The sequence below is a fragment of the Sus scrofa genome, chromosome 3, assembly GCF_000003025.6.
Source record: "Sus scrofa isolate TJ Tabasco breed Duroc chromosome 3, Sscrofa11.1, whole genome shotgun sequence".
Lineage (NCBI taxonomy): Eukaryota > Metazoa > Chordata > Mammalia > Artiodactyla > Suidae > Sus > Sus scrofa.
Genome location: NC_010445.4, coordinates 31,277,840 through 31,301,658, shown reverse-complemented (window position 1 = coordinate 31,301,658; position 23,819 = coordinate 31,277,840). Strand labels below are relative to the sequence as shown.

At 47.1% G+C, this 23,819-nt stretch overlaps 1 protein-coding gene across 1 annotated transcript; it reads right to left on the bottom strand.

Annotated features, from left to right (window-relative positions):
- RSL1D1 (ribosomal L1 domain containing 1) lies at nucleotides 10,454-23,265 on the bottom strand. The gene is made up of 9 exons (XM_021086592.1): nucleotides 22,685-23,265; nucleotides 21,828-21,967; nucleotides 19,564-19,702; nucleotides 18,408-18,556; nucleotides 18,219-18,320; nucleotides 16,201-16,294; nucleotides 15,992-16,117; nucleotides 13,118-13,390; nucleotides 10,454-11,045 (listed from the first exon to the last, which is right to left on the bottom strand). Exons 1-9 carry the CDS (start codon nucleotides 22,784-22,786, stop codon nucleotides 10,689-10,691), a joined length of 1,482 nt encoding a protein of 493 aa, XP_020942251.1. The 5' UTR covers nucleotides 22,787-23,265; the 3' UTR covers nucleotides 10,454-10,688.

The following is a 23,819-nucleotide window of genomic DNA, read 5'->3' as shown; positions in this document are numbered from 1 at the left end:
ATCCTCAGTGATGGTTGGAAGTGAGCAAGAACTGTGGCAAACAGAGTGGAGGAAACTGGCTGATTCATCGGACGAGACCTGGAAAGAACGGGAGCTTCTATAAGAAGAAATATTTCCCAGAGAAAGACGGATATCATGATACCACGTATATATGGCATCTAATAAAAACCATAGATAAGACCTTGTGTATAAAACAGAAGCGAACTCAAACATTTCAAAATTAACTTTAGGATTATCAAGGGGGACACCAGGGGGAGGGGGAGGGAGACATTGGGAGGCAGGGGGACGTTTACTCAACGGTCTGTAGTAACCTGTGAGGAGCGCGGGGGTAGAATGGAGGTGTGTATATGCATGGCTGATCCGCTTTGCTATAAACATGATGCTAATACAACATGTAAATCCACCAGGCACCCCATAAAATTTAACAACATAAAAGAAGCCACAAGGAAAAAAAAAAGATTTCCCAGAGGCAGTAGAGGAAAAGAATAGTCCCAAATCAAGAAGCTTTAAAAATAAAAAAATAAAAAAAAGGAGTTCCCGTCGTGGCGAAGTGGTTAACGAATCCGACTAGGAACCATGAGGTTGCGGGTTCGATCCCTGGCCTTGCTCAGTGGGTTAAGGATCCGGCGTTGCCGTGAGCTGTGGTGTAGGTTGCAGACGCGGCTCGGATCCCGTGTTGCTGTGGCTCTGGCGTAGGCCGGTGGCTACAGCTCCAATTCGACCCCTAGCCTAGGAACCTCCATATGCCGCAGGAGCAGCCCAAGAAATGGCAAAAAGACAAAAAGACAAAAAAAAAAAAAAAAAAAAAAAAAAAAAAAAAAAAAAAGGCAAGAGTTTTTTTTTGTTTGTTTGTTTGTTTGTTTTTTGCTATTTCTTGGGCTGCTCCCGTGGCATATGGAGGTTCCTAGGCTAGGGGTCGAATTGGAGCTGTAGCCACCAGCCCACGCCAGAGCCATAGCAACGCGGGATCCGAGCCCTGTCTGCGACCTACACCACAGCTCATGGCAACGCCGGATCGTTAACCCACTGAGCAAGGGCAGGGGCTGAACCCGCAACCTCATGGTTCCTAGTCGGATTCGTTAACCACTGCGCCACAATGGGAACTCCAAGAGTTTATTTTCTACTTAAAACTGCTCAAACATCTTTTAAAATATTTAACATCCCAAAGATTTCCAGGCTTAAGATGCTATAACAGTAACGGTTGGTTTCTCCATTTCTAAAGCCTTGAAAGGATCCTGGGAAATTCCATTCCTTGAAAATTTTTCTTGCGTGAACGCTAACACCTTGTTTGCTTCTTGCAAGTACATCAATCCAGTGAGGCAGAAAAACACGAGGCCGATAACGATCATTGTCTTCACAAGGGAGAAAGGAGTGTGCCCGGAGAACAAAGTTATCAAAACGCTGCCGAGAAATAATATTATAATAGCAGCATAGAACAAATAGAAGCATATCCAGAATCTTCGTGAAAACGCCTCTTGCATTATTCTTTGAAACCATGTCCACTGATTATTGGCTTGAAAAGCCAGGATCATGATGAGTTTTAGCTGCAGGGGTTAGAGGAAGAAAAAAGGTCAGATAAATCCAAAGGGGGAATGAGGAACCCGTCCTCCCACTTAATGTGGGGGTGCTTTTAAATGAATTTTTTTCTTTTCTCTTTTTGCTTTTTAGGGCCACACCCACCGCATATGGAGGTTCCCAAGCTAGGGGTTGAATGGGAGCTACAGCTGCTGGCCTACACCACAGCCACAGCAAGTCAGGATCCAAGCTGCGTCTGCCACCTACACCACAGCTCACGGCAACACCAGATACTTAAACCACTGAGCGAGGCCAGGGATCGAACCTGCGTCCTCATGGGTACTAGTTGGGTTCATAACCCCTGAGCCACAGTGGGAACTCCTCACATCTATACTTTTACATAAATATAAAAAAAATTGCAGCATGTTTTACCTGGCACTAAATGCAGCTCTTTCACAGTAAAACCCAGAAAATATCCATCAACGTGAAATGCTAAACACTGCTCTTCGTGTTTCTTTTATAAGAAAAGGGTCTTGATTGCATAATTGCAGTAACGTGGAGTCCCAGGACGAGACCACCCATCAGCTTCGCTTTTTCCCAACGAATCCAGTGATAGAAGATGCTGGGGGCAGAGAAACCTCCTTAAAGAAGAACCTGGTGACAAACCCCTGCCATGCGGTGGTTGAGGAACCTACACTCACGTGAAACACTAGGAAATCACAGATCTGTTGTCCCCTGGCTGTTGACGATGGTGGTTTCATTTGCTTCACCTGAGGATGCTTTTGTCGCGATGAGGGAGCTGCCTTCTTAGCTACTTTGTGCCGGGGTTTCCCAACTGCCCTGAGCCTACGAGTCCCGGGACTCTTGCTGAAAGCACATCACCTGGTTCATGGGATTCATGGAGGACTCAGCAGCGGAACCAGGTGTGTGGACTTCACACAGCACGAGAGGCTTCTTAATATCGGCAAAGGGTGCCAAAACCCGGCTTAAACTTATTCACTCTATACTGCTCTATTCACAGCTTTACGGAGATACAAAGAAGCACACATTTAAAGCGTGCAGCTCAAGGAGTTCTCTTGTGGGGCAATGGGTTAAGGAGCAGTGATTTGACTCTTGTGGCACGGGTTTGATCCCTGGCCTGGGCACTTCTGCATGATGCTGACACAGCCCAAACATAAAAATAAGGTGTGCCATTCACTAGGTTTGGACAGAGATGTCTGTTGAGAAATGTATCAGCCCAGATAAGATCGTAAACCTATCCATTGCCCCCAAAGTTTCCTATGGCCCCTTGTAGCCCACGCCCCCCTCCTTCCTGTCCTCAGGCCCTCCCTGCTATGCCTTCTGGTACTAAAGATTACTTTGCATGTTATGTAGATAGTATCAGGTATGTAATCTTTTCTATTTTGCTTCTTTCACTTAGGATAATTATTTTGCATTCATCCTGTTGTTTTGAGTTTCTTTAGTTTGTTCCTTTTTATTTCGAGTAACAAGTTGCTCAGTAAGGATCAATCACCTGTTGGTTTGGCCAATCCCTCATTTGCCAGCATTTAGATTCTTTCCAGTTTGGGGCCATTCCTAATAGTACAGGAAGTTAAAGAGATAGAATAAAGGCCAAATTGCTTTTTTCTCCTTTCTTTCTTTCCTTCTTTCTTTCTTTCTTTCTTTCTTTCTTTCTTTCTTTCTTTCTTTCTTTCTTTCTTTCTTTCTTTCTTTCTTTCTTTCTTTCTTTCTTTCTTTCTTTTTCTCTCTCTCTCTCTCTCTCTTTCTGTCATTTTGTCTTTTTAGGGCCGCACTCACAGCATATGGAGGTTCCCAGGCTATGGGTCGAATTGGAGCTGTAGCTGCCGGCCTACGCCACAGCGACAGCAACCTCAGATCTGAGCCACGTCTGCAGTCTACACCATAGCTCACTGAGAGAGGCCAGGGATCGAACCTGCATCCTCTCTCTTTTTTTAGAGCATCGCCAGATCCTTAACCTACTGAGCAGGGCCCAGGATCAAACCCCCATCCTCATGGATACTAGTCAGGTTTGTTACCGCTCAGCCACAATGGGAACTCCCAGTTTACTATTTTTTGTTGAAAAGGAAATGTTATTGACAAAAACTTGAAAACATTTAGACTGGAAATACAGATTAAAAATTAAAAACCTGGAGTTTCCGTCATGGCGCAGCAGAAACAAATCCAACTAGGAACCATGAGGTTGCAGGTTCGATCCCTGGCCTCGCTCAGTAGGTTAAGGATCTGGTGTTGCCGTGAGCTGTGGTGTAGGTCGCAGATGCAGCTCAGAGCTAATGTTGCTGTGGCTGTGGTGTAGGCCAGTGGCTACAGCACTGATTGGACCCCTAGCCTGGGAACCCCCATATGCTGTGGGTGCGGCCCTAAAAAGACACACACACAAAAGAAGAATAAGAAGCCCAAGTGGGATAAGAAAGTGAAGGCAACATGGGAATGTATGGAGACAGCAGCGTCCAAAGTTTGGAGAACTGCATCCCCGATCCAAGAACTGTCACGTGAGGGGCAGGAGAGAATGAGAGGTGACGATATCAAGGATCGGTGAGGAGTGGCTGTTGTGGCTCAGCGGGCCAAGAACCCAACTAGTGTCCATGGGGATGCAGGTTCGATCCCTGGCCTCATTCAGGAGATTAAGGATCTGGCGTACCTGTGGCTGTGGTGTAGGCCAGCAACTGCAGCTCTGATTCGACCCCTAGCCCAGAAACTTCCATATGCCGGGTGTGGTCCCAAAAAGAAAAGAAAGAAAAAAAAAAAAAAAAAAAAAAAAAGGAATGACAGTTGAGAACGCCAAGCTGAAACAGAATACAACATGGGAGTTCCCATCATGGCTCAGTGGTTAACGAATCCAACTAGGAACCATGAGGTTCCCAGGCTAAGGGTCTAATGGGAGCTGTAGCCGCCAGCCTACACCAGAGCCACAGCAACGCTGGATCCTTAACCCACTGAGCAAGACCAGGGATCCAACCCGAAACCTCATGGTTCCTAGTCGTATTTGTTAACCACTGAGCCACAACGGGAACTCCCTCATTTATTCAATTACTTATTTATCTTTTTTGGCTTTTTAGGGCCGAACATGTGGCATATGGAAGTTCCCAGGCTAGGGGTCCAATCAGAGCTACAGCTACCAGCCTACACCACAGCCACAGCAACATCAGATCCGAGCCACAACTTCAACCTACACCACAGATCACAGCAATGCCAGATCCTTAACTGACTGAGTGAGGCTAGGGATTGAACCTGCGTCCTCATGGATGCTAGTCAGATTCGTTTCCGCTGAGCCACCAGGGTAGCTCCAGGAACTCTATAATTTATGTTTCTTTATTCACAGCTTCTTGGAAGTACAAAGGAGGTAAAAAAGGTCACATATTTAAAGTGTGCAGTTCAAGAGTTTCTGTCATGGTGCAGCAGAAACGAATCCAGATAGGAACCATGAGGTTGCAGGTTTGATTCCTGGCCTCGCGCTCAGTGGGTTAAGGATCTGGTGGTTTGCCATGAGCTGTGGTGTAGGTTGCAGACGTGGCTTGGATCCCTCGATGCTGTGGCTGTGGTCTAGGACAGCAGCTGTAGCTCCAGTTTGACCCCTAGCCTGGTAACCTCCATATGTTGTGGGTGTGGCCCTAAAATGCGGGGGGGAAAAAAGTGTGCATTTCAATAGGTTTTTTTTTTTTTTTTTTTGTCTTTTGTCTTTTTGTTGTTGTTGTTGCTATTTCTTGGGCTGCTCCCGCAGCATATGGAGGTTCCCAGGCTAGGGGTTGAATCGGAGCTGTAGCCACTGGCCTACGCCAGAGCCACAGCAACGCGGGATCCGAGCTGCGTCTGCAACCTACACCACAGCTCACGGCAACGCGGGATCGTTAACCCACTGAGCAAGGGCAAGGACCGAACCCGCAACCTCATGGTTCCTAGTCGGATTCGTTAACCACTGCGCCACGACGGGAACTCCTCAATAGGTTTTGACATATGTGTATAACAGTGAAAGCATCAGCACAAATAAGATCATAAGTACATCCACTGTCCCCCACAGTTTCGTTGTGCCCCTTTATAATCCACACCTGCCTCCTCCCACTCCCAGGCAACCACTGATATGCTTGTTACTGTGGATTACTTAGCTTTTTCTATATATAGTGTTTATTCTTGCTTTTTAGGGCTGCACCTGCAGCGTATGGAAGTTCACAGGCTAGGGGTCAAATCGAAGCTACAGTTGCCAGCCTACACCACAGCCACAGCAACACACGATCGGAGCCATGTCTGTGACCTCCACCACAACTCATGGCAACTCCAGATCCTTAACCCACTGAGCGAGGCCAGGGATCAAACCTGCAACCTCATGGTTCCTAGTCAGATTCGTTTCTGCTGCACCACGACAGAAACTCCTAGAGCATTGTTATGTATTCTGGGCTTTTTTTTTTTCACTTAATTTTTTTGATATTCATCCATTTGCTTTGTTTATCAATAATCTCTTCCTCTTATGTAGTATTCCACTCTTGGGTAAAGTCTATCTCAGTGTATTCATTCCCCCACTGATGGATATTGAGGTTATTTTCAGTTTGGGGACTATTCCAAATAATTGTAGATAAAGAAGTACAATTAAGAAGAGATAACTTGTTTTTTTTCATTGTAATAGAAATTTTATTAACAAAATACAAAAAATATAAATGGTAAGAAGGAGTTTCTGTTGTGGCTCAGTGGTAACGAACCTGACTAGAATCCATGAGGACATGAGTTCGATTCCTGGCTTTGTTCCGTGGGTTAAGGATCGAGCATTGCTGTGAGCTGTGGTATAGGTTGCAGACGCGGCTCGGATCCCAAGTTGCTGTGGCTGTGGTGTAGGAAAAAAAAAAAAGAAAGAAAAGGAAAAGAAAAAAGGTAAAAAAGAAGGGAACTCCTGGAATACACGTTTAGAAATAACTGAAACTTTTTTTTTTTCTTTTTAGGGCTGCACTTTCGGTGTCTGGAAGTTCCCAGGCTAGGGGTTGAATTGGAGAGAAAGAGACTGCTGGGCATTTTCTGAACACACCAGAACGCATGTGAGAAGGCCTGGCGTCTAATGAATGGGGTTATCAGCCAACTCACAGATCAATCGTCTTTCTTATCATATACAAACAAAAGCCATTTACTGAGTGAAAATCTGAACACATCTTGCTGTGAAATCACCACTCTTCATCACTTCAGGAACGTTAAAAAAGACACTGTCCGAGACAAAATGATCAAATCCTAGGTTTTCCAGAATTTGTACAATGCCTGAAATATGAGTTTTTCTCCAAAAGAATAACCAAGAATTCCTACATTATAGCGCAAGCTTCATTGCTTTCTTCCTTCCCTCTTTTTTTTTTTTTTTAATGTCCACACCCATGGCATATGGAAGTTCCCAGGCTAGGGTTCGAATAGGAGCTACAGCTGCTGGCCTACACCACAGCCACAGCAACTCGGTATCTGAGCCGCGTCTATGACCTACACCACAGCTTACAGCAACACTGGATCCTTCATTCACTGAGGAAAGCCAGGGATCGAACCTGCGTCCTCATGGATACTAGTTGGGTTTGTAAACCTCTGAGACACAGTGGAACTCCCATGTTCCTTTTAATTTGAAAAACAACTATTACGATATTAAATTTCATGGCAATGCCGGATCCTTAGCCCACTGAGCAAGGCCAGGGAATGAACCTGCAACCTCATGGTTCCTAGTTGGATTCGTTAACCACTGAGTCACGACGGAACCCCGACACAGGAATTTTAAATTGAGGGCTTCCCAGAGTCCCTGCTGTGGTGTAATGGGATTGGCTGCGTCTTGGGAATGCTGGGATGTAGGTTCAACCCCCAGCTGGGCACAGTGGGCTAAGGATCCGGGTCTGCTGTAGCTGAAGCTTAGGTTGCAACTGTGGCTCAGGTTGCAACGGTGGCTCGGATCTGATCCCTGGCCCAGGAAATTCATATGCTGTGAGTTAGTCAAAAAATAAAATAAAAAAATAATAAAAAAATTGAAGGGGTTCCTGCCGTCATGTGACGGGATCAACGTCTTTGGAGCAGGTTCAATCCCTAGCCCAGCACAGTGTAGGTTGCAGCTGTGGCTTGGATCTAATTCCTGGCCTGGGAGCTTCATATGCCTTTTTATGGTATAGTGATAGGATCAAATAGTCAATAAGAGAGTTAAGCATACATTAATATATATAAATAGAAATTATTTTATATACAAATTACAGTAATGTGATTAACATAAAATCCTGGGGGAAAACAGAAAGGAAACAGTTAAGGAGAAAAAGTGTTGGGAGTTTCTGTTGTGGCTTAGAGGGTTACAAACTCGAATAGTATCCATGGAGGATGCAGGTTCAGTCTCTGGCCTCACTGAGTGGGTTAAGGATCTGGCATTGCCACGAGCTGTGGTGTAGGCCGCAGACGAGGCTTGGATCCCGTGTCGCTGTGGCTGTGGTGTAGGCCGGCAGCTGCTGCTCTGATTCCACCCCTAGCCTGGGACCCTCCCTATGCCACAAGTGTGGCCCTAAAAATATTTCCTCAGAATAAAATTGTTGCAAATTTCTCCCACCAGTTCTGGTTTTGCTCATTAAATCTCTATGCATATGAATCCAGAAAACCTAGCACTGACTTCCAATGAGACGTAAGCCATGTACTCGACCTCTTAACCCACAAGAGTGTACACTACTGCATAGGTGTGCAGTGTTCCCCTTGGCCCCTGGGGGGGTCCATTATTGGCTCATAGCCCTTTGAGCCACCGGGTAAGGTGTCCTCCATACTTAAACCTTGGAAATTAGTGCCATGTTTTGCATGTTTTCATTGCAATTCAGAATTATCTCTAACTGCTCAACTGTGGCCTTCCATTGTCAAATTAGCACACTGCTCAAACTTAAATGAATCTGCTCTTTGCAATACACAGAACTATGACAATTTATTAGAGTGAAACTAGGTACATAATGGACAAGGAAGGAACATCTGCATATGTAACAGGAACTCAACTACAGGCCAAATGACCACTTGGTGTAGCAAAACCTTTAGTTGGCTGGAGGATGGGATTAAAAACCATAAACCGGAGTTCCCATTGTGGTGCCTCGGAAACGAATCCGACTAGGAACTATGAGGTTGTTGGTTTGATCCCTGGCCTTACTCAGTGGGTTAAGGATCTGATGTTGCCGGGAGCTGTGATGTAGGTCATTAGAGGCGGCTTGGATCCTGGAGTTGCTGTGACTGTGGCCTAGGCCAGTGGCTGTAGCTCCAATTAGACTCGTAGCCTGGGAACCTCCATATGTTGTGGGTGTGGCCCTGAAAAAAAAACCCAAAAAACCCCCAAAAAACGAACAATACAGCTATCCCCAGAAGATCCACGGAGATCATGTGGGTGAGTCCGCACTCATCCATGGAGATCAGTGGACTTTATCTTCGAATAAGTCTCTGACCACTTTTCTGGAGAACCTAGTTTCTACAAAGAACACATCAAGACTTTATCTTCGAATAAGTCTCTGACCACTTTTCTGGAGAACCTAGTTTCTACAAAGAACACATCAAGACTTTATCTTCGAATAAGTCTCTGACCACTTTTCTGGAGAACCTAGTTTCTACAAAGAACACATCAATCACGCTAACCCCTACTACACATTAGATGTAGTAGACGCGCTTTTAAAAACCTGACAGTGGAATTACAATCAAATGGTTTTATATTTCAGGGACTTCCATGATTTAAAAAGCTGCCTCTGAGTTCCTGTCATGGCTCAGTGGTTAACGAATCCGACTAGGAACCATGAGGTTGCAAGTTCGATCTCTGGCCTTCCTCAGTGGGTTAAGGATCCAGCGTTGCTGTGAGTTGTGGTGTAGGCTACAGATATAGCTGGGACCCTGTGTTGCTGTGGCTCTGGCGTAGGCTAGTGGCTACAGCTCCACTTCAACCCCTAGCCTGGGAACCCCCATATGCTGCAGGAGCGGCCCAAGAAATGGCAAAAAGACAAAAAAAAAAAAAAAGAAAAGAAAAAAAAGCTGCCTCGACTCACCTTGCTGGCAAACCATCTAAAGCTTGTATTCAGTCATTATGTACATGACTCACATGTACCTTTCCTAAGACCCTGATTCAAATCCAGTCAAAGGCCAGGTAACTGAAAAGTCATTTTCTGCCTCAGGACCTATTTGACAAGGACCCAGAGTTTAAAAAAGTCTACTCTCCCTAGCATCCTGCCCAAGAGCTGTCCCCTCTAAGTAACTCCATGTAGGATGAGGAGCGATCTGATCTGGAGGGAGATAGGAAAGGCTTAAGGATGATAAATACTTCTGGCCTCCGGCGTGCAGAATTCAATTCGGTGTCTCTCTGAACAACTCCATGTTAACCCCCCAACAAATGTATGCGGATTCAGTGATCTGCAACCTTGTCTGATCACCACCAGGGCCCTGGAATCAATTATTTTAGTTGTGACTCAAAGGCTTTTTCCAAGACCCACCAATATGGACCATTTCAGCATGAGGCCAAGAAACTGGAGCTGGTCATTAGTTCCACGGCTGATTCGAGGGTAGCGAGCCCACCAGTGACCTGCAGACAAGCTTTGGCTCGGTCTGCACAAATTACTATCGTGGAGCTGTAGTATGAACAAATGATTTAAAGCAGAGGAGGAAAGGCTCACACCACAGGCATTCAAGTAAAACCAAGAAGATATGGAATGCCAACAGTATACTGAGGAGCAAATGTCATACTTTAATAATAAAATCACAGGCCTTCCCTTCACGGCTCTGTGGTAACGAACCTGACTAGTATCCGTAATGATCGGGTACGATCCCTGGCCTCGATCAGTGGGCTATGGATCTGGTGTTGCATGAGCTGTGCTGTTGGTCGCAGGTGCGGTTCCAATTGGACCCCTAGCCTGGGAATTTCCATATGCTACAGGTGTGGCCTTAAAAAGACAAAATTAAAAAAAAAAACACAACCACAGAGAAGCACTGTGTTTTCCTTCTATTACATTAGTAAACACACAGAAAAGCAATGAACTCCATTTACAGCAAACTATTGGTTCTTACACCTATGAACATGTAGCACAATTAATTATGGAGGTTTTAAAAAACATTTAAGTCTAGGTCTCACTCAGAGGTTGCAACGGGGGTCAGGACCCAGGTATTTTTAAAAAGCTCTTTGGATAGCTCTGATGAGTTTCCTGCTGGTCAAGTCTCTGAGTTTATGTTGACTGGGGTACTTTGGGTTTTTTTGGCCACTGTTTGGGGGTACGGGGAGCTTTCTTCGCAGATTTACTGGCGGTAGTGAAGAACTTGGCCTCTGGCTTTTTGGGAGTCTGCCGTGGGTCTTTTTTCCCCAGCAAAGAGTTTCTTTCTTTCTCCACCTCTTCTTTGACTCTTGCCTTCTTTCCTGGGCCTTTAGCTGGGGTCTTGGGTTCTGCAGCTGCTGGGGTCTCTGAAGCTGCTGGGGTCTCTGAAGCTGGGGGGGCCTTTCTTTTCTTCCCACGAGATGTGTTGGGACCAGGACTCTGACCAGGTCTCTTTTTTGGAGACTTCTTTCTGGTGGCATCTTTTGGTATCTAACAAAAAGAAGAAAGTTAAGGAGTGACTGTCGTGGCCCGGTGGTTAACGAATCCCATTAGGAACCATGAGGTTGTGAGTTCGATCCCTGCCCTTGCTCAGTGGGTCAAGGATCCGGCATTGCCGTGAACTGTGGTGTTGGTCGCAGACACGGTTCGGATCCTGCGTTGCTGTGGCTGTGGTGTAGCCAGCAGCTACAACTCCGATTAGACCCCTAGCCTGAGAACTTCCATATGCCACAGGTACGGCCCTAAAAAGACCAAAAAAAAAAAAAAAAAAGGAAAGTTAAGTCAGCGGTGGAGAGTAAGGTGGAACAGGAGACACAACTGACAGTGTAACTCTAAGAGTTATTTACTGTTCTTCAAATTTAGGGAACCCCCCAAAAGGACACTGCAGCACAATGAATGAGGAATGGCTTTTCCCTTTTGCCTCGTAAACATTATTAACAATTATAAAAAGGACCCTGGTATCTCCCTGGTTCCATCAGAGGAAAAGCGCCCCTCCTTGTGGCTGCAGCTGAGGGCTCTTGGAAGCACAGCGGTGAGGCGTGGGACCTAACCTGACTCTTCACCTACAGTTGAAAATTCCTTGCATTCACAGGCGATTCCCAAACAGTGCGTGGGGAAAACCAACTGAGACACCTGTTAGAAAAATCCACTGTCTTTTTGTCTTTTTAGGGCCACACCCGAAGCATACAGAAGTTCCCAGGCTAGGAGTTCAACTGGAGCTACGGCTGCCAGCCTACACCACAGTCACAGCAACAGAGGATCCAAGCCACACCTGCGACCTACCCCAGAGCACATGGCAACGTCAGATCCTTAACCCACTGAGCAAGGCCAGGGACTGAACATACATCCTCATGGATACCAGTCCAGTTAACCCTCTGGACCACAACGGGAACTCCCCACTTCCACGATTTTTTTAAAATTTATTTTTGTCTTTTTAGGGCTGTACCTGGGCATATAGAGATTCCCAGGCCAGGGGTTGAATCGGAGCTGTAGCTGCCAGCCTACACCACAGCAACGCCCACTGAGCGGTGCCAGGGACTGAACCCATGTCCTCATGAATACTAGTCGCGTTCGTTAACCACTGAGCCACTACAGGAACTCCCCATTTCCACACTTGTAAATGTCACCCAGGCAGGTATGCTTTTTACTTTTTTTTTTGCCTTTTCTTGAGCTGCTCCTGCAGCATATGGAGATTCTCAGGCTAGGGGTCTAATTGGACCTTAGCCACTGGCCTACGCCAGAGACACAGCAACGTGGGATCCTAGCCATGTCTGCGATCCACACCACAGCTCACGGCAACGCTGGATCCTTAACCCACTGAGCAAGGCCAGGGACCAAACCCACAACCTCATGGTTCCTAGTCAGATTCGTTAGCCACTGTGCCATGATGGGAACTCCGCTTTCCACTCTTTAATTTCCAACATTTTACCCGCCAGTCTCATTATAACAACAGCAGCTTATTTCTTCTAAAATCAATTATACCACCTACAGTCAATATTCTGGTCATTTACAATAATTTCAAGTATAGTAAAAAATGTAGTAGCGCTTTGGGGACACTCTAAAAGGAATCTTTTCACTGGTAGATGAAATGTATAACACCACTGAAGAGTTTAAGGATGACTGCTGGGGAAAAACACATGGCAGGTAACATGCAGTGACAGCCCTGGCCTGACCTGTGCCCACAGGGGCTGCGAGTCTCTTGCACACGGTGAGGATGGCCCTCCAGCCCTCTTATTTTCAAGTGGTCTCCCCCAGTAACGATGGGGTTTTTGTTGTTGTTTTTTGTCTTTTTAGGGCCACTCCCGAAGCATATGGAAGTTACCAGGCTAGGGGTCTATTCGGAGCTCTGTTGTGGCTCAGGAGGTTATGAACCCAACTGGTATGTATCCAGGAGGATGTGGGTTCGATCCCTGGCCTCACACCGTGGGTTAAGGATCTGGCACTGCTGCGAGCTGTGGTGTAGGTTGGTAGCTGCGGCTCCGAGTTGACCCCTAGCCCCGGAACTTCCAAGTGCTGCAGGTGTGGCCCTGAAAAGAAAAAAGGAAAAAAGGAAAAGAAAATACCTCCACGCTTCCTGTAGCTGGAGTTTCCTTCAGTGGGACCAGCAGTGGGATTTCCTCTTCGGATTCGTCTTGCGCTTTAGGTGGGGCGCTCACCCTACTGGCCTTCTTCTGGGGGCCAGGACCTTTGGCTGGAGCACTGCCAGTTTTAGCAGCCGCATCATCTACACTTGGGGCTGGTGCAGCCTTCCCAGCCTTTTTCCTCAGCTTTGTGGTTTCCTTTTTCTCCTGTTGTGTTTTAAGATGTTCTTTCTTCTTTTGGCTTTTCTTTCCTTCCTATATATAAAGAAACACCCAAGCATAATTTTAGTGGGGAAATTTTGTTGGTAAGTAAATGGCAGAGAGTTACTAGCACGTGCAGTCAGGTTGTTCCTATGCTCCGTGAAAGGGCCTTGATCTGTATGAAATCCAAGCAAACGAGGCCCACCGCCAGCACGTGAACTCAAAATGAACTCCAACTCCACTCTGCCTGAGTCACAGCTGAAGAGGTATCTTATGTGGCAAAGCATATTCAGATCCAGGATCTGAAGTGTGCAGTCATAGAGTGTGCGGGAACCAACCTCACTTATAGGCCAGGTGCGAGTGATCTGGAATTGTGCAGGATGTGATGTGAGTTAGGTGGTTTCCGCATCTGCAGGGTCCACCAACCCTGAATCAACAACATTCAGGGGGAAAAAATTTCCAAACAGTTCCAAAAACCAAAGCTTGGAGTTCCCGTCGTGGCGCAGTGGTTAACGAATCCGACTAGGAACCATGGGGTTGCGGGTTCAATTTCTGGCCTCGCTCAGTGGGCTAAGGATCCAGTGTTGCTGTGAGCTGTGGTGTAGGTTGCAGACGTGGCTCAGATCCCGCATTGCTGTGGCTCTGGCGTAGGCCAGCGGCTATAGCTCCGATTCGACTCCTAGCCTGGGAACCTCCATATGCTGTGGGAGTGGCCCAAGAAATAGCAAAAAAGAAAAACAACAACAACAACAACAACAACAACAAAAAAAAAACCACAAAAAAACAAAGCTTGAATGTGCTGCACTATGGCAACTATTTACATTGTACATACATTGCATTTGATATTTTAAATAATCTGAAGAGACTTAAAGAATATGGAAGGATGTGTGTAGATGATATGCAAATTCCACACCACTTTCCAGAAGGGACTTTAGCACCTGCCAATTTTGGCAACTGTGGGGCCTGGAACTAATCCCACCATGGACAGAGACGGTCTGTTATCCTGACCACAGAGTACTGCTAAATAACATCTATAAGAGCATCCGAATTCCATCTTAACCAGCAATTCCAACACCTTCACAAAGGCTTCAAGTGAATCCGCTGAAAAAAGAGCAAAAAATTCAGACTTCCTGCTTCCAGTAACAGCAGTTTACGTTATTTTCAAATATCCTCCCAAAGAAAACAAGTTGAAAAAGAGAGAGGTAAAATTTAAACCATTTTTTTTTCCCATAAAAGCAGTGATGAGCTGATCACACAGTAAGAAATGTCTGCCCTGAGACTCTGCTGATCTCTCTCTTTTCTTTTGCTTTTTAGGGCTGCATTCTTCGCTTATGAAAGTTCCCAGGTTAGGGGTCGAATTGGAACTACAGCTGCTGGCCTACGCTGCAGCGACAGCAACGCCAGATCCTTAACCCACTGAGCAAGTCAGGGAGCGAACCCGCATCCTCATGGATACTAGCCGGGTTCATAACCCGCTAAGCCACAACAGCAACTCCCTGATCTCTTATTTTTAACAGCCACGAAGATTGGGCAGGAGTGTCAGGTGGAGAGAGCAAATCCTTGCATCCACCCAGGCAAGGATTCGAAGAAGAAACCCCCATCTCAATAAACTGGGGCCCCAGTGAGTCAGACCCTCAGGACAGAGATGAAAAGGAGGCAGAGCTGGTGGGTCTGAGTCACTCAGGGGACCTCAAGCCCTGAACATGGTTCTAGGTGGTTCTGGGCTGAGAGTGTCCTCGAGGCGCCTGGCGGAGATGACCTAGATGTAAATTCTCGGGGGAAAGATCTTCAGCCCAGCCTTCAAATGAGTTCTACAAATCATTTTCCAAACGGAACGAGCATCCACAGTCCGCAATAACCAAGAACCAGCAGGTAGAGACAACCGGTTGCACTGCCGAGACGCCTGCTGTCCGAGTATCAGACAAAAGAACAACTATGCTTAATGTGTTCCAAGAATTAAGACACACTAGGAGACTATTTATAGACAACGAAACCGAAAAAGAGAATGCCAAGCTGAAAAAGAACAAAACATGGAACTTCTGGGGAAAAAAAAATTTAAAAGACCGTGTCTAGAAACTCATTGGGCACATGGGTTAACACAGCAGGAGAGGCTGAATAAACCAGACTGGTCCAACCAACAGCAAAACGGTTCATTTCCTCCCCTGCAGCTCCTCATGCAACAGTGCTGGTAGCACTGAAAGCCTACAAACCAACACCAAGAGCTATGTGTCAGCCTCAAAAATCTGAAATTCTGCCCTTAAATATCAGGTACTCACTCAATAGCCTAAGGTTTGGTTTTCTTTTCCTTTTTTTTTTAGGCTGCACCCACGGCAGCATACAAAGCTCTCAGGCTAGGGGACAAATTGGAACCACAGCGATGCCAGATCCAAGCCAAGTCTGAACTATACCACAGCTCGTGGAAGCACAGGATCCTTAACCCACTGAGTGAGGCCAGGGATCGAACCTGCATCCTCATGGATACTGCGTGGATTCCTCTCTGCTGAACCACAACGGGAACTCCTGGTTTTCCTCTTAATCCCGGCAGCTCTAGCCACTGCACAGGCCCCTTTGAGCCTCATCTGTGCTCTTATTCCCTCTGCTTGGCTGCGCTCACATCCCTGATTAAGCCTACCCAGGACCTGAACTTCGACTAACCTTTTTCTTCTGATTTGTGGCGCGCAGTTCCTTCGCTTCGCCCCGACTGCTGACAAACGACGAGAAGACAGGCAGGGAGACCGACCTCTCCGTCTTCACGTACAAGAGCTTCACGCTCTCCCACTTCTGCAACAAGAGGACAAGGACATCACCCGGACGTGCTCCGCCTCCTGCACAGCAACGACCGCGAGGCGCACACAAGACCGTACCTCCGGCAGGGCCTGGGAGAGCCTTTTTGCCACGGCAAGGACGTTCTCAACGATGTGCTGAACCTGCATCCCCGTGTGCCCGATGCGGATGGTGCTGAGAGGTCACGACACAAAGAGTTTAGAGGACGACTTGTGTTTCAAAACAAGCACAGGCAGGTACGTGAGAAATACAAACACACAATCCTCCCCCAACTTTTAAAAGGCAGAAACATTCACATCCTTAGGGTCTCTATTTGAAAGAAAGACATCATCTTCCACATTCTAGAAATGCCCTCCTCCTGAGATCTGCCCACCATCACGAAGTGACTGAGGAGCTGGCACCTAACCGTGTGAGGCTGGGAGGGTCAGCGGCAGGACCGCAGGGAGTTTCGCCTTCGTTCTAGGAAACGCAGGTCAGTCCTCGAGCTTTTCAGAGGGCCATTACCCCCTGGAGAGGCTGTTCTGAGAGGAACTACCCCCAAAAGCAAAAGCATCTCCTCAGCCGCAGCCATCAGGGGCGGCCGGAGGTGCCCAATGTCCAGGCACTGGGGCTGCCGGTCCCTGCCAGCCCCCATCCTCTCCCCCACCGGAGTCGAAAGACCGGCTGGCTGTGGGCAGGGCATCGGCAGGAGGAGGATGAGAGGAGCTGGTGCTCCTCCCTCCTTCCAGCCAGACGGTGCCCTGCCCACTGTGTGCCCGCTGCCCTGATCTGCAAGTACACCCTGAACCAGGCCTCTGACCTTCGAGTTAACCGCTTCCTATGAGCCACTACCATGACGTCAGCCTAAAAGCAAAGAGCGGAGTGGTCAGGTGTGACCATCGACTCTTCTCAGCCGATCAATTACACCCAATTAGGGGGGTGCCCACCTGCAGGCGGCAGGCCACACAAGAGTCCACCAGTCTCCCTCAGCCATACCCTGCCCTACCCTACCTGAGGGCACTGGTAAGGGCTGCCACCCCTGGTGAGCAGAGACAAGGCATCTTAGTGTCCTGGTTTTCTTTCAGCCGTGCCCGGGGGATGCAGAAGTTCCCAGGCCAGGGATGAAACCCAAACCACAGCAGGGACCTGAGCCAAATTCTTAACTCCTAGGCCACCAGGGAACTCCTTGCTGGTCCTATTTTGGGATCAATGTGACCACCGGGTACACAGGTGCTCCTAGGGTAGCCCAGGGAGAAGGGCTGCACCCTACACCCCTGCCCACCCCCTCCCCACAGACGTCCCAGTCATCAGATTAAGTATTTTATGACATGATTTTGAACATGTTTAAAACTCCCCTTCCTCCCCACCAACTTTACCCTCCCCTGGGCCCTCAAACTGAAACTGCTCCTCAGCCTAATAAGAAGGCTGAGCTGCCTTCTGTCCACCTGGCAGCCAGGAGGCGATCACTGCCCTAAAAGGTCTTTGCTGGTATCAAGTTCTGGGCGTGGGGAGTCCACCCACCCCAGCTCAGCAACCCCCTCCCACCCAGCGAGAGAAGAGGAGTGTGCCAACCACCACAAAGACACGAGGCGGGCTGGTCCAACAGGAGGGACACGAACTCTCTTCACAAGCAGCTCGAGCAAGGCTGACATGGACCTTCGCTTGGAAGGATAAACGGTGCTGGTCCACACGGAAGCCCAGAACCACTCAGGTCCCCTAAGCATCCGTTTCATTCTCCTGCTTCCCTCAAGTATTCCCAGAGGGGGCCTGTCCAATACGGCACATGTCAACACACGTGCCCTTTTTATAATTTAAATTAATCACAATCAAATAAAGTGAGAAAGTCAGTTCCTCGGTTGCAGCAGCGACGTTTCAAGTGCTCTATGGGCCATGTGGCTCGTTCTCCTGTGGGACCACAGAGCCACAGACACTCTCCATTGCTGTGGAACCTTCTAGAGGGCAGCGCCATTCCAGAAAACTGAATACTGCTAAAGGATGATTTTGAGTTTTAACAGAAGAATCTGGTTTCACTGACACTTCCTTGCATTAAAAAAAAACTTTGTGCGGTCATCCTTACATACAAGAATAAAGAGAAGCACACCTTAGGGCCTGTACCTACCTGCAAGAACCACTTTTCGAGATGTTTAGGACAGTTCCCCCAACACAGTCACTGATCTCTCTGGACAAATTCTTGGCCTGAAGGTTCACAGATACCGGAACTCTACAACAACACACAGGCAGTCAGAGCAGCGCACAGACACCAATACACCCCATGCGGCTAGAGTCTGGTCATTGCTGAGAAACTTACTTCTTTCTGTTGTAGAAATGCCTCCCGAGGTGTGAGGGTAAGAGCCGCCTGATTCTGGAGTCCGTAATGAAGAAGTCAAAACTGCCCAAGAGGCGGAGCTTGGCTTCATAGGCTTTATATTCCTTTTTTAGAGTTCGGAAGGGGATAATCTAGGAAATGTAAGAAAACGTAAAAACATGCATCTATAAACCAAACAGAAAGACTCACAGACACAAAACAGACTTACAGTTACCAAAGCAGAGAGGGGAGGACAAATTAGGAGCGTGGGATCAGCAGATACAACCTATTATATATTAAGCAGATAAGGAACAAGGATTTGCCATATAGCGCAGGAAATTATACCTAATATCCTGCAATAACCTATAATGGAATATAATCTGTTAAAAAAACCCCAACACAAAACAAAAACCTGAATCAATGGAGCTCCTGTTGTGGCTCAGCAGTAACAAACCCAACTAGTATCCATGAGGACGTGGGTTTGATCCTTGGCCTCGCTCAGTGGGTCAAGGATCCAGCATTGCCATGAGCTGTGGTGTAGCACAGCAGTTACAACTCTGATTCGACCAAATGCCAAGGGTGCGGGTCTCCCCCACCCCCCAAAACCCCAAAACGCTGAATCACTGTGCTGCACACCTGAACTTAAGAACTTGAACAAGAAGAAGAAGAAGAAACATTGGGGCAATTTGTATTCGGATTTTAAAATGCCCTGGAGTCACCGTTTAGCGAACACATGAGTGCCTTGAAATGGCACAGACACCAGGCTAAGTGCTGGGAACACAGAGGCAAATGAGTCAAGACCCTTAGCTAGACAAATGCACCAACACCTACAAAAAGGGTGAGAAATGTCAATTCAGAGGCAAATCCAGGATGCCCTGGAAGCAGAGAGAAGCAACACAATGGAGAAACCTTCAAGATATAAAAGCCACTGACAGAGTTCTTGTGAAGCTCGTTGGGTTACAGCTCCAGCGTTGTCACTGCAGCACTGCGGGTTGCTGCTGTGGCAAAGGTTTGATCTTCTGGCCCAGGAACTTCCGCATGCCAAGGGCACAGTCAAAAAAAATCCAAGGAGAGAAACACATACTAGGTAATATAGGAATACATTACTTATAACTTCAATTGAATCCAATCTTTTGTCTTGAAAATAACCTGCTCCTACCTGAGAAATGTTTTTAACCCCATGCTTGTTCAAAAGCTTCTTATAAAAACGTTCTGTCTGTTCAGGAGTTAAATTGGGTTCATCTTTGGTGAATAAACAGATATCTGTTAAATCTGATCGAATACCATGAGGCAAGGACCTGCAAAATACATGAGAAGGAACCAAGGAATAAAGCTTTATAACTGAGGACATGCACGTTTATATGCTACAAAACAAAATAAATTGACTGTCATTTCAATAAACCACATTCACACTTTTTTTGGGTCCTTCTAGGACAACACTTTTGGCCTATGGAGGTTCCCAGGCTAGGGGTTGAATCGGAGCTACAGCTGCGAGCCTATGCCACAGCCACACAGGATCCAAGCCACGTCTGTGACCTACACTACAGCTTGTGGCAACACTGCATCCTTAACCCACTGATCCGACTGAGGCCAGGGATCGAACCCCCAGTGGGGTTCCTTGCTGCTGATCCAAAAAGGGAACTCCTTCACTCACACTTTTTAAGCAAATGTGCTACTGAGAGCATTTTAAAATATATCTAGTTTCCCGGAGTTCTCTGGTGGTCTAGTGGTTGAGACGATGCTCTCACACAGCTACAGCTGGGATTCAATCCCTGGTCTGGGAACTGAGATGACCACATCAAGCCAAAAAACAAAAAACCACTAGTTTTCAAAGGTACAAAGGAGAGTTTTAAGATTCAAAGACTAATTCCCATAAATAGCCAAAGGTCAAAATTTAATTTCAATTAATATTTGGGATACAGTTAAGAGTTATGTTGCTATATGTGCATATGCACTGTGATGTGCTTGACTAATCTAGTTTCCTCAGGACAGGTTTTTGTTTTTTGTGTTTTTTTAAAAAAATTTTACTTTAGGATAGTTCTGATTCAGAACTTGACCTTGCAGAAAGCCCTGGGCTCCATACACAATGTAACTCGTAGGAGCTGAAACAGAAACCTGTACAAACCTACAGGTACCAGCAAACATGCATCATGCAGAGTCTCAAAAAGGAAAAAAGATTCAGAACATGTGAACTAGGAAGTGAGCTGAGGTAACACTGCCTTAGTTTAAGAAGAGAGCATCATTTTGTTGTACAGGAGAAACCAGCAAAACATTGTAAATCAACCATACTTCAATAAGATTGTAAAGTATAGTAGTTGATTTATGCTACCATTAAAAAAAAAAAGGAAACAACCTAAATGTCCATCAACAGATGACTGGATTAAGAAGATGTGGTACATATACACAGTGGAATGAATACTACTCAGCTATAAAAAAGAATAATGCCATTTGCAGCGACATCAATGGAACTAGAGACTCTCATACTAAGTGAAGCAAGACAGAAAGAGAAAGACAAATACCATATGATCTCACTTATATCTGGAATCTAATATATGGCACAAATGAACCTTTCCACAGAAAAGAAACTCATGGACTTGTGGTTGCCAAGGTGGAGGGGGAGGGAGTGGGATGGACTGGGAGTCTGAGGTTACTAGATGCAAACTATTGCCTCTGGAATGGAAAAGCAATGAGATCCTGATGTATAGGATTGGGAACTATATCTAGTCACTTACGATGGAGCATGATAATGTGAGAAAAAAGACTGTATATATATATATATATATATGCCAGTGGCTACAGCTCCCATTTGACCCTCAGCCTGGACCTTCATATGCTGCCGGTGCAGCACGAGAAAGAGAAATAACACTACTAAAATAAAATTACATTTATGCTCCCAAAATTACATGTATCCTACTTATACTAAAAAATTGCTTGTATTATCTGTTTGCTAAGTCTGGCAACTCCGCACAAGAGAGCATCTCTGACCCAAGAGTCCAAGCAATCGCCATGGGTTTCTTTCCCGTAAAGAGTTCACTGCCAAGTTTTTAATAGTCTCTGTATAAAGGAGGCTGGGACCTTGGGAATTTTAGCTTGGAACTAGCTTGACGTGGAAAGATGACAGAATCTTTGAAGATACAAAGCTTGTTTCATTTATTCTAACCTTTGTTCTCTCAAACACTAACTTTTCAAATTCAACAGAACTGCTTAGGTCCAATTATCCTCCAAGCAGCCAGGAAACTGATGAACTCTCCAGAAAATAAAAGCACATCTGCACGTCTATGGTTTTTAAAGGCATAACTACTTCAACTCGGATATCTGAGTCTGCAAAGTTCCCACTAGAAATAAAGCTGCCAATCAACTGTTAAAAGTTCCATGGAATGGCCAAGTAGATAAAAACAGCAAAGGTAGAAAATCAAAACTTACAATCTGACCCTCAGTTCTTTACTTGGAATTTTCCATAATACCACCATTAAAAAGAAATTTTCATTCTCATTCAAAAGCAATCCATTCGCGTTCTTCCTGGATTTGGAATGTGCCAAGAGAGTTTCCACAGCCTTTTTAATCTGCAAAGTGGAGATACACAAAGGAGTTAAATCACAATCGAACTTGGCAGTCACCCCCTCCCCAGAATTTGCCTCTGTTCAAATTCTATTTTAGTAGGTAACCTCCACAACCATATCAATTAGGATCCTGCAATGTGTAATCAGAGGAATGTAGCCATTTAAGTATCCGCTAATAGCATCGTCTACAGAAAAGCGCCTCTCCTACATAAAACAGAGTCAGCTGGGAAACAGATTCCCCTGCACTCGATCAAGAAAGCAATAATTCCAGAAAAAGCGCAGTACACCTGCATCGAGCATTTCCTGAGCGATTATCATGTGCCAGGCCCTTGGTTACGGTGCTTTACGTGGATCACCTCCTCTGACTCTGGAGAGAAGGGAGGAGGGCAGCAGAGCCTATTTTAAATACGAAGTAACCGAGGCTTGTAAAATCAGGCGACTTGGCCAAAGTCAAAAGGCGGGGAAGCAGAGCCGGGTGGGCCTCATCCCAGACCCTAAATTCTAACTGCAACCCACTCAAGAGAGCCAGCCGCTGGGCTGGGCGAGGCAGACGCCTACCAGCGTGTACAAAGGAGCCGGCAAGCCGAGGGCACAGCGACAGAGATACCCTCCCAAAGACCCAGAGCCGTCCACCAAGGCGGGGAGCAAGCACTCGGCACCCCGCGCCTCAAAGGCCACGGCCACTCTGCTTCGAAATCCCCCTCCCCAGGGAACGCTTACCTGCTCTTCATTCAGCTGCTCGAGTGAGGCGGGGGTCGTTACAGTCGAAGACGAAGTTGCGGTTGAAGCAGCGGACGCCGGGGTAGAAGCCGAGCCCTCCATTACGCCTTCACCTCGTGCGGTCTAGCGCGCGTTATCTCGGCAGCGGCTCCCCGTGCGCACGCGCGAATCCAAGCCCGTAGCCGGAAGCCGGGGGGCGGAGACGGGGTCATTGCGTCACTTCCGGGGGCGAGTGGGCCGTGCCCCCTGTTGTCGCAGCGTGAGGGTTTGGCGGGCGCCTGCAAATTGGCGAGGTCGCTCAGCCTGCGGTATGAGTTTTATTCTGAGGAGCTACCTCTCCTCACCTTGGCTCCCGGTTTTCGTGAGGTGCTGGGAGCAGCCTGGCGACACTTCGCTCTCGCTCTTCCGAGTGAGAAGTCGAGCGAGCGCCCGGAGGCAGGAGAGGAGTCCTGTCTACCCAGCCAGTGGGGACAACCGCTTTCCGTGGACCTCGACTTTGGGCAGGCGGCGTGGGGTATGGGGAGCGCGGGGAGTCTTGGCCCCACCACCCACCTGCTGCTGCCCAGCCAGCGTCCACCGCAAGAGTGGTGGGCACTTCCCCACCGGCTAGTGACGATTCCGTGGACTCGTGCACAGGAAACACCTGACGCATGGTTAAGCGGTGGGGGCCCGAACGATGGGCAGGAGCCAGTCTCTTGAGCTTTGGGGCTCCCAGAGGCGGGAGCTAAGAACATGTACATATAAAACTGCAGGCTGGAGAACTGGAGGTCTCCCTCCGTCCCCGCATCCCCAGAGGTAATCACTGTTACCTGTGTGTCCCGGAACCTTCCAGGGATGTTCCAGGTATGTTTAGGAAATACTTACACTTTTTTCTCTTTGCGAATGGCTGAGTTTCAATTTATTTTATTTTATTTTATTTTATTTATTTAGTCTTTTTGCTATTTCTTTGGGCCGCTTCCGTGGCATATGGAGGTTCCCAGGCTAGGGGTTGAATCGGAGCTGTAGCCACCGGCCAGAGCCACAGCAACACAGGATCCGAGCCGCGTCTGCAACCTACACCACAGCTCATGGCAACGCCGGATCGTTAACCCACTGAGCAAGGGCAGGGACGGAACCCGCAACCTCATGGTTCCTA

Coding starts and splice junctions, on each gene's coding strand:
- RSL1D1 (XM_021086592.1), bottom strand. CDS start 22,786: ATGGAGGGCTCGGCTTCTACCCCGGCGTCCGCTGCTTCAACCGCAACT. Junction 19,703..21,827: donor AAAGAACTGAGGGTCAGATT/GTAAGTTTTGAT, acceptor TGTATTTTGCAG/GTCCTTGCCTCATGGTATTC. Junction 13,391..15,991: donor CCACAAATCAGAAGAAAAAG/GTTAGTCGAAGT, acceptor CTTTATATATAG/GAAGGAAAGAAAAGCCAAAA.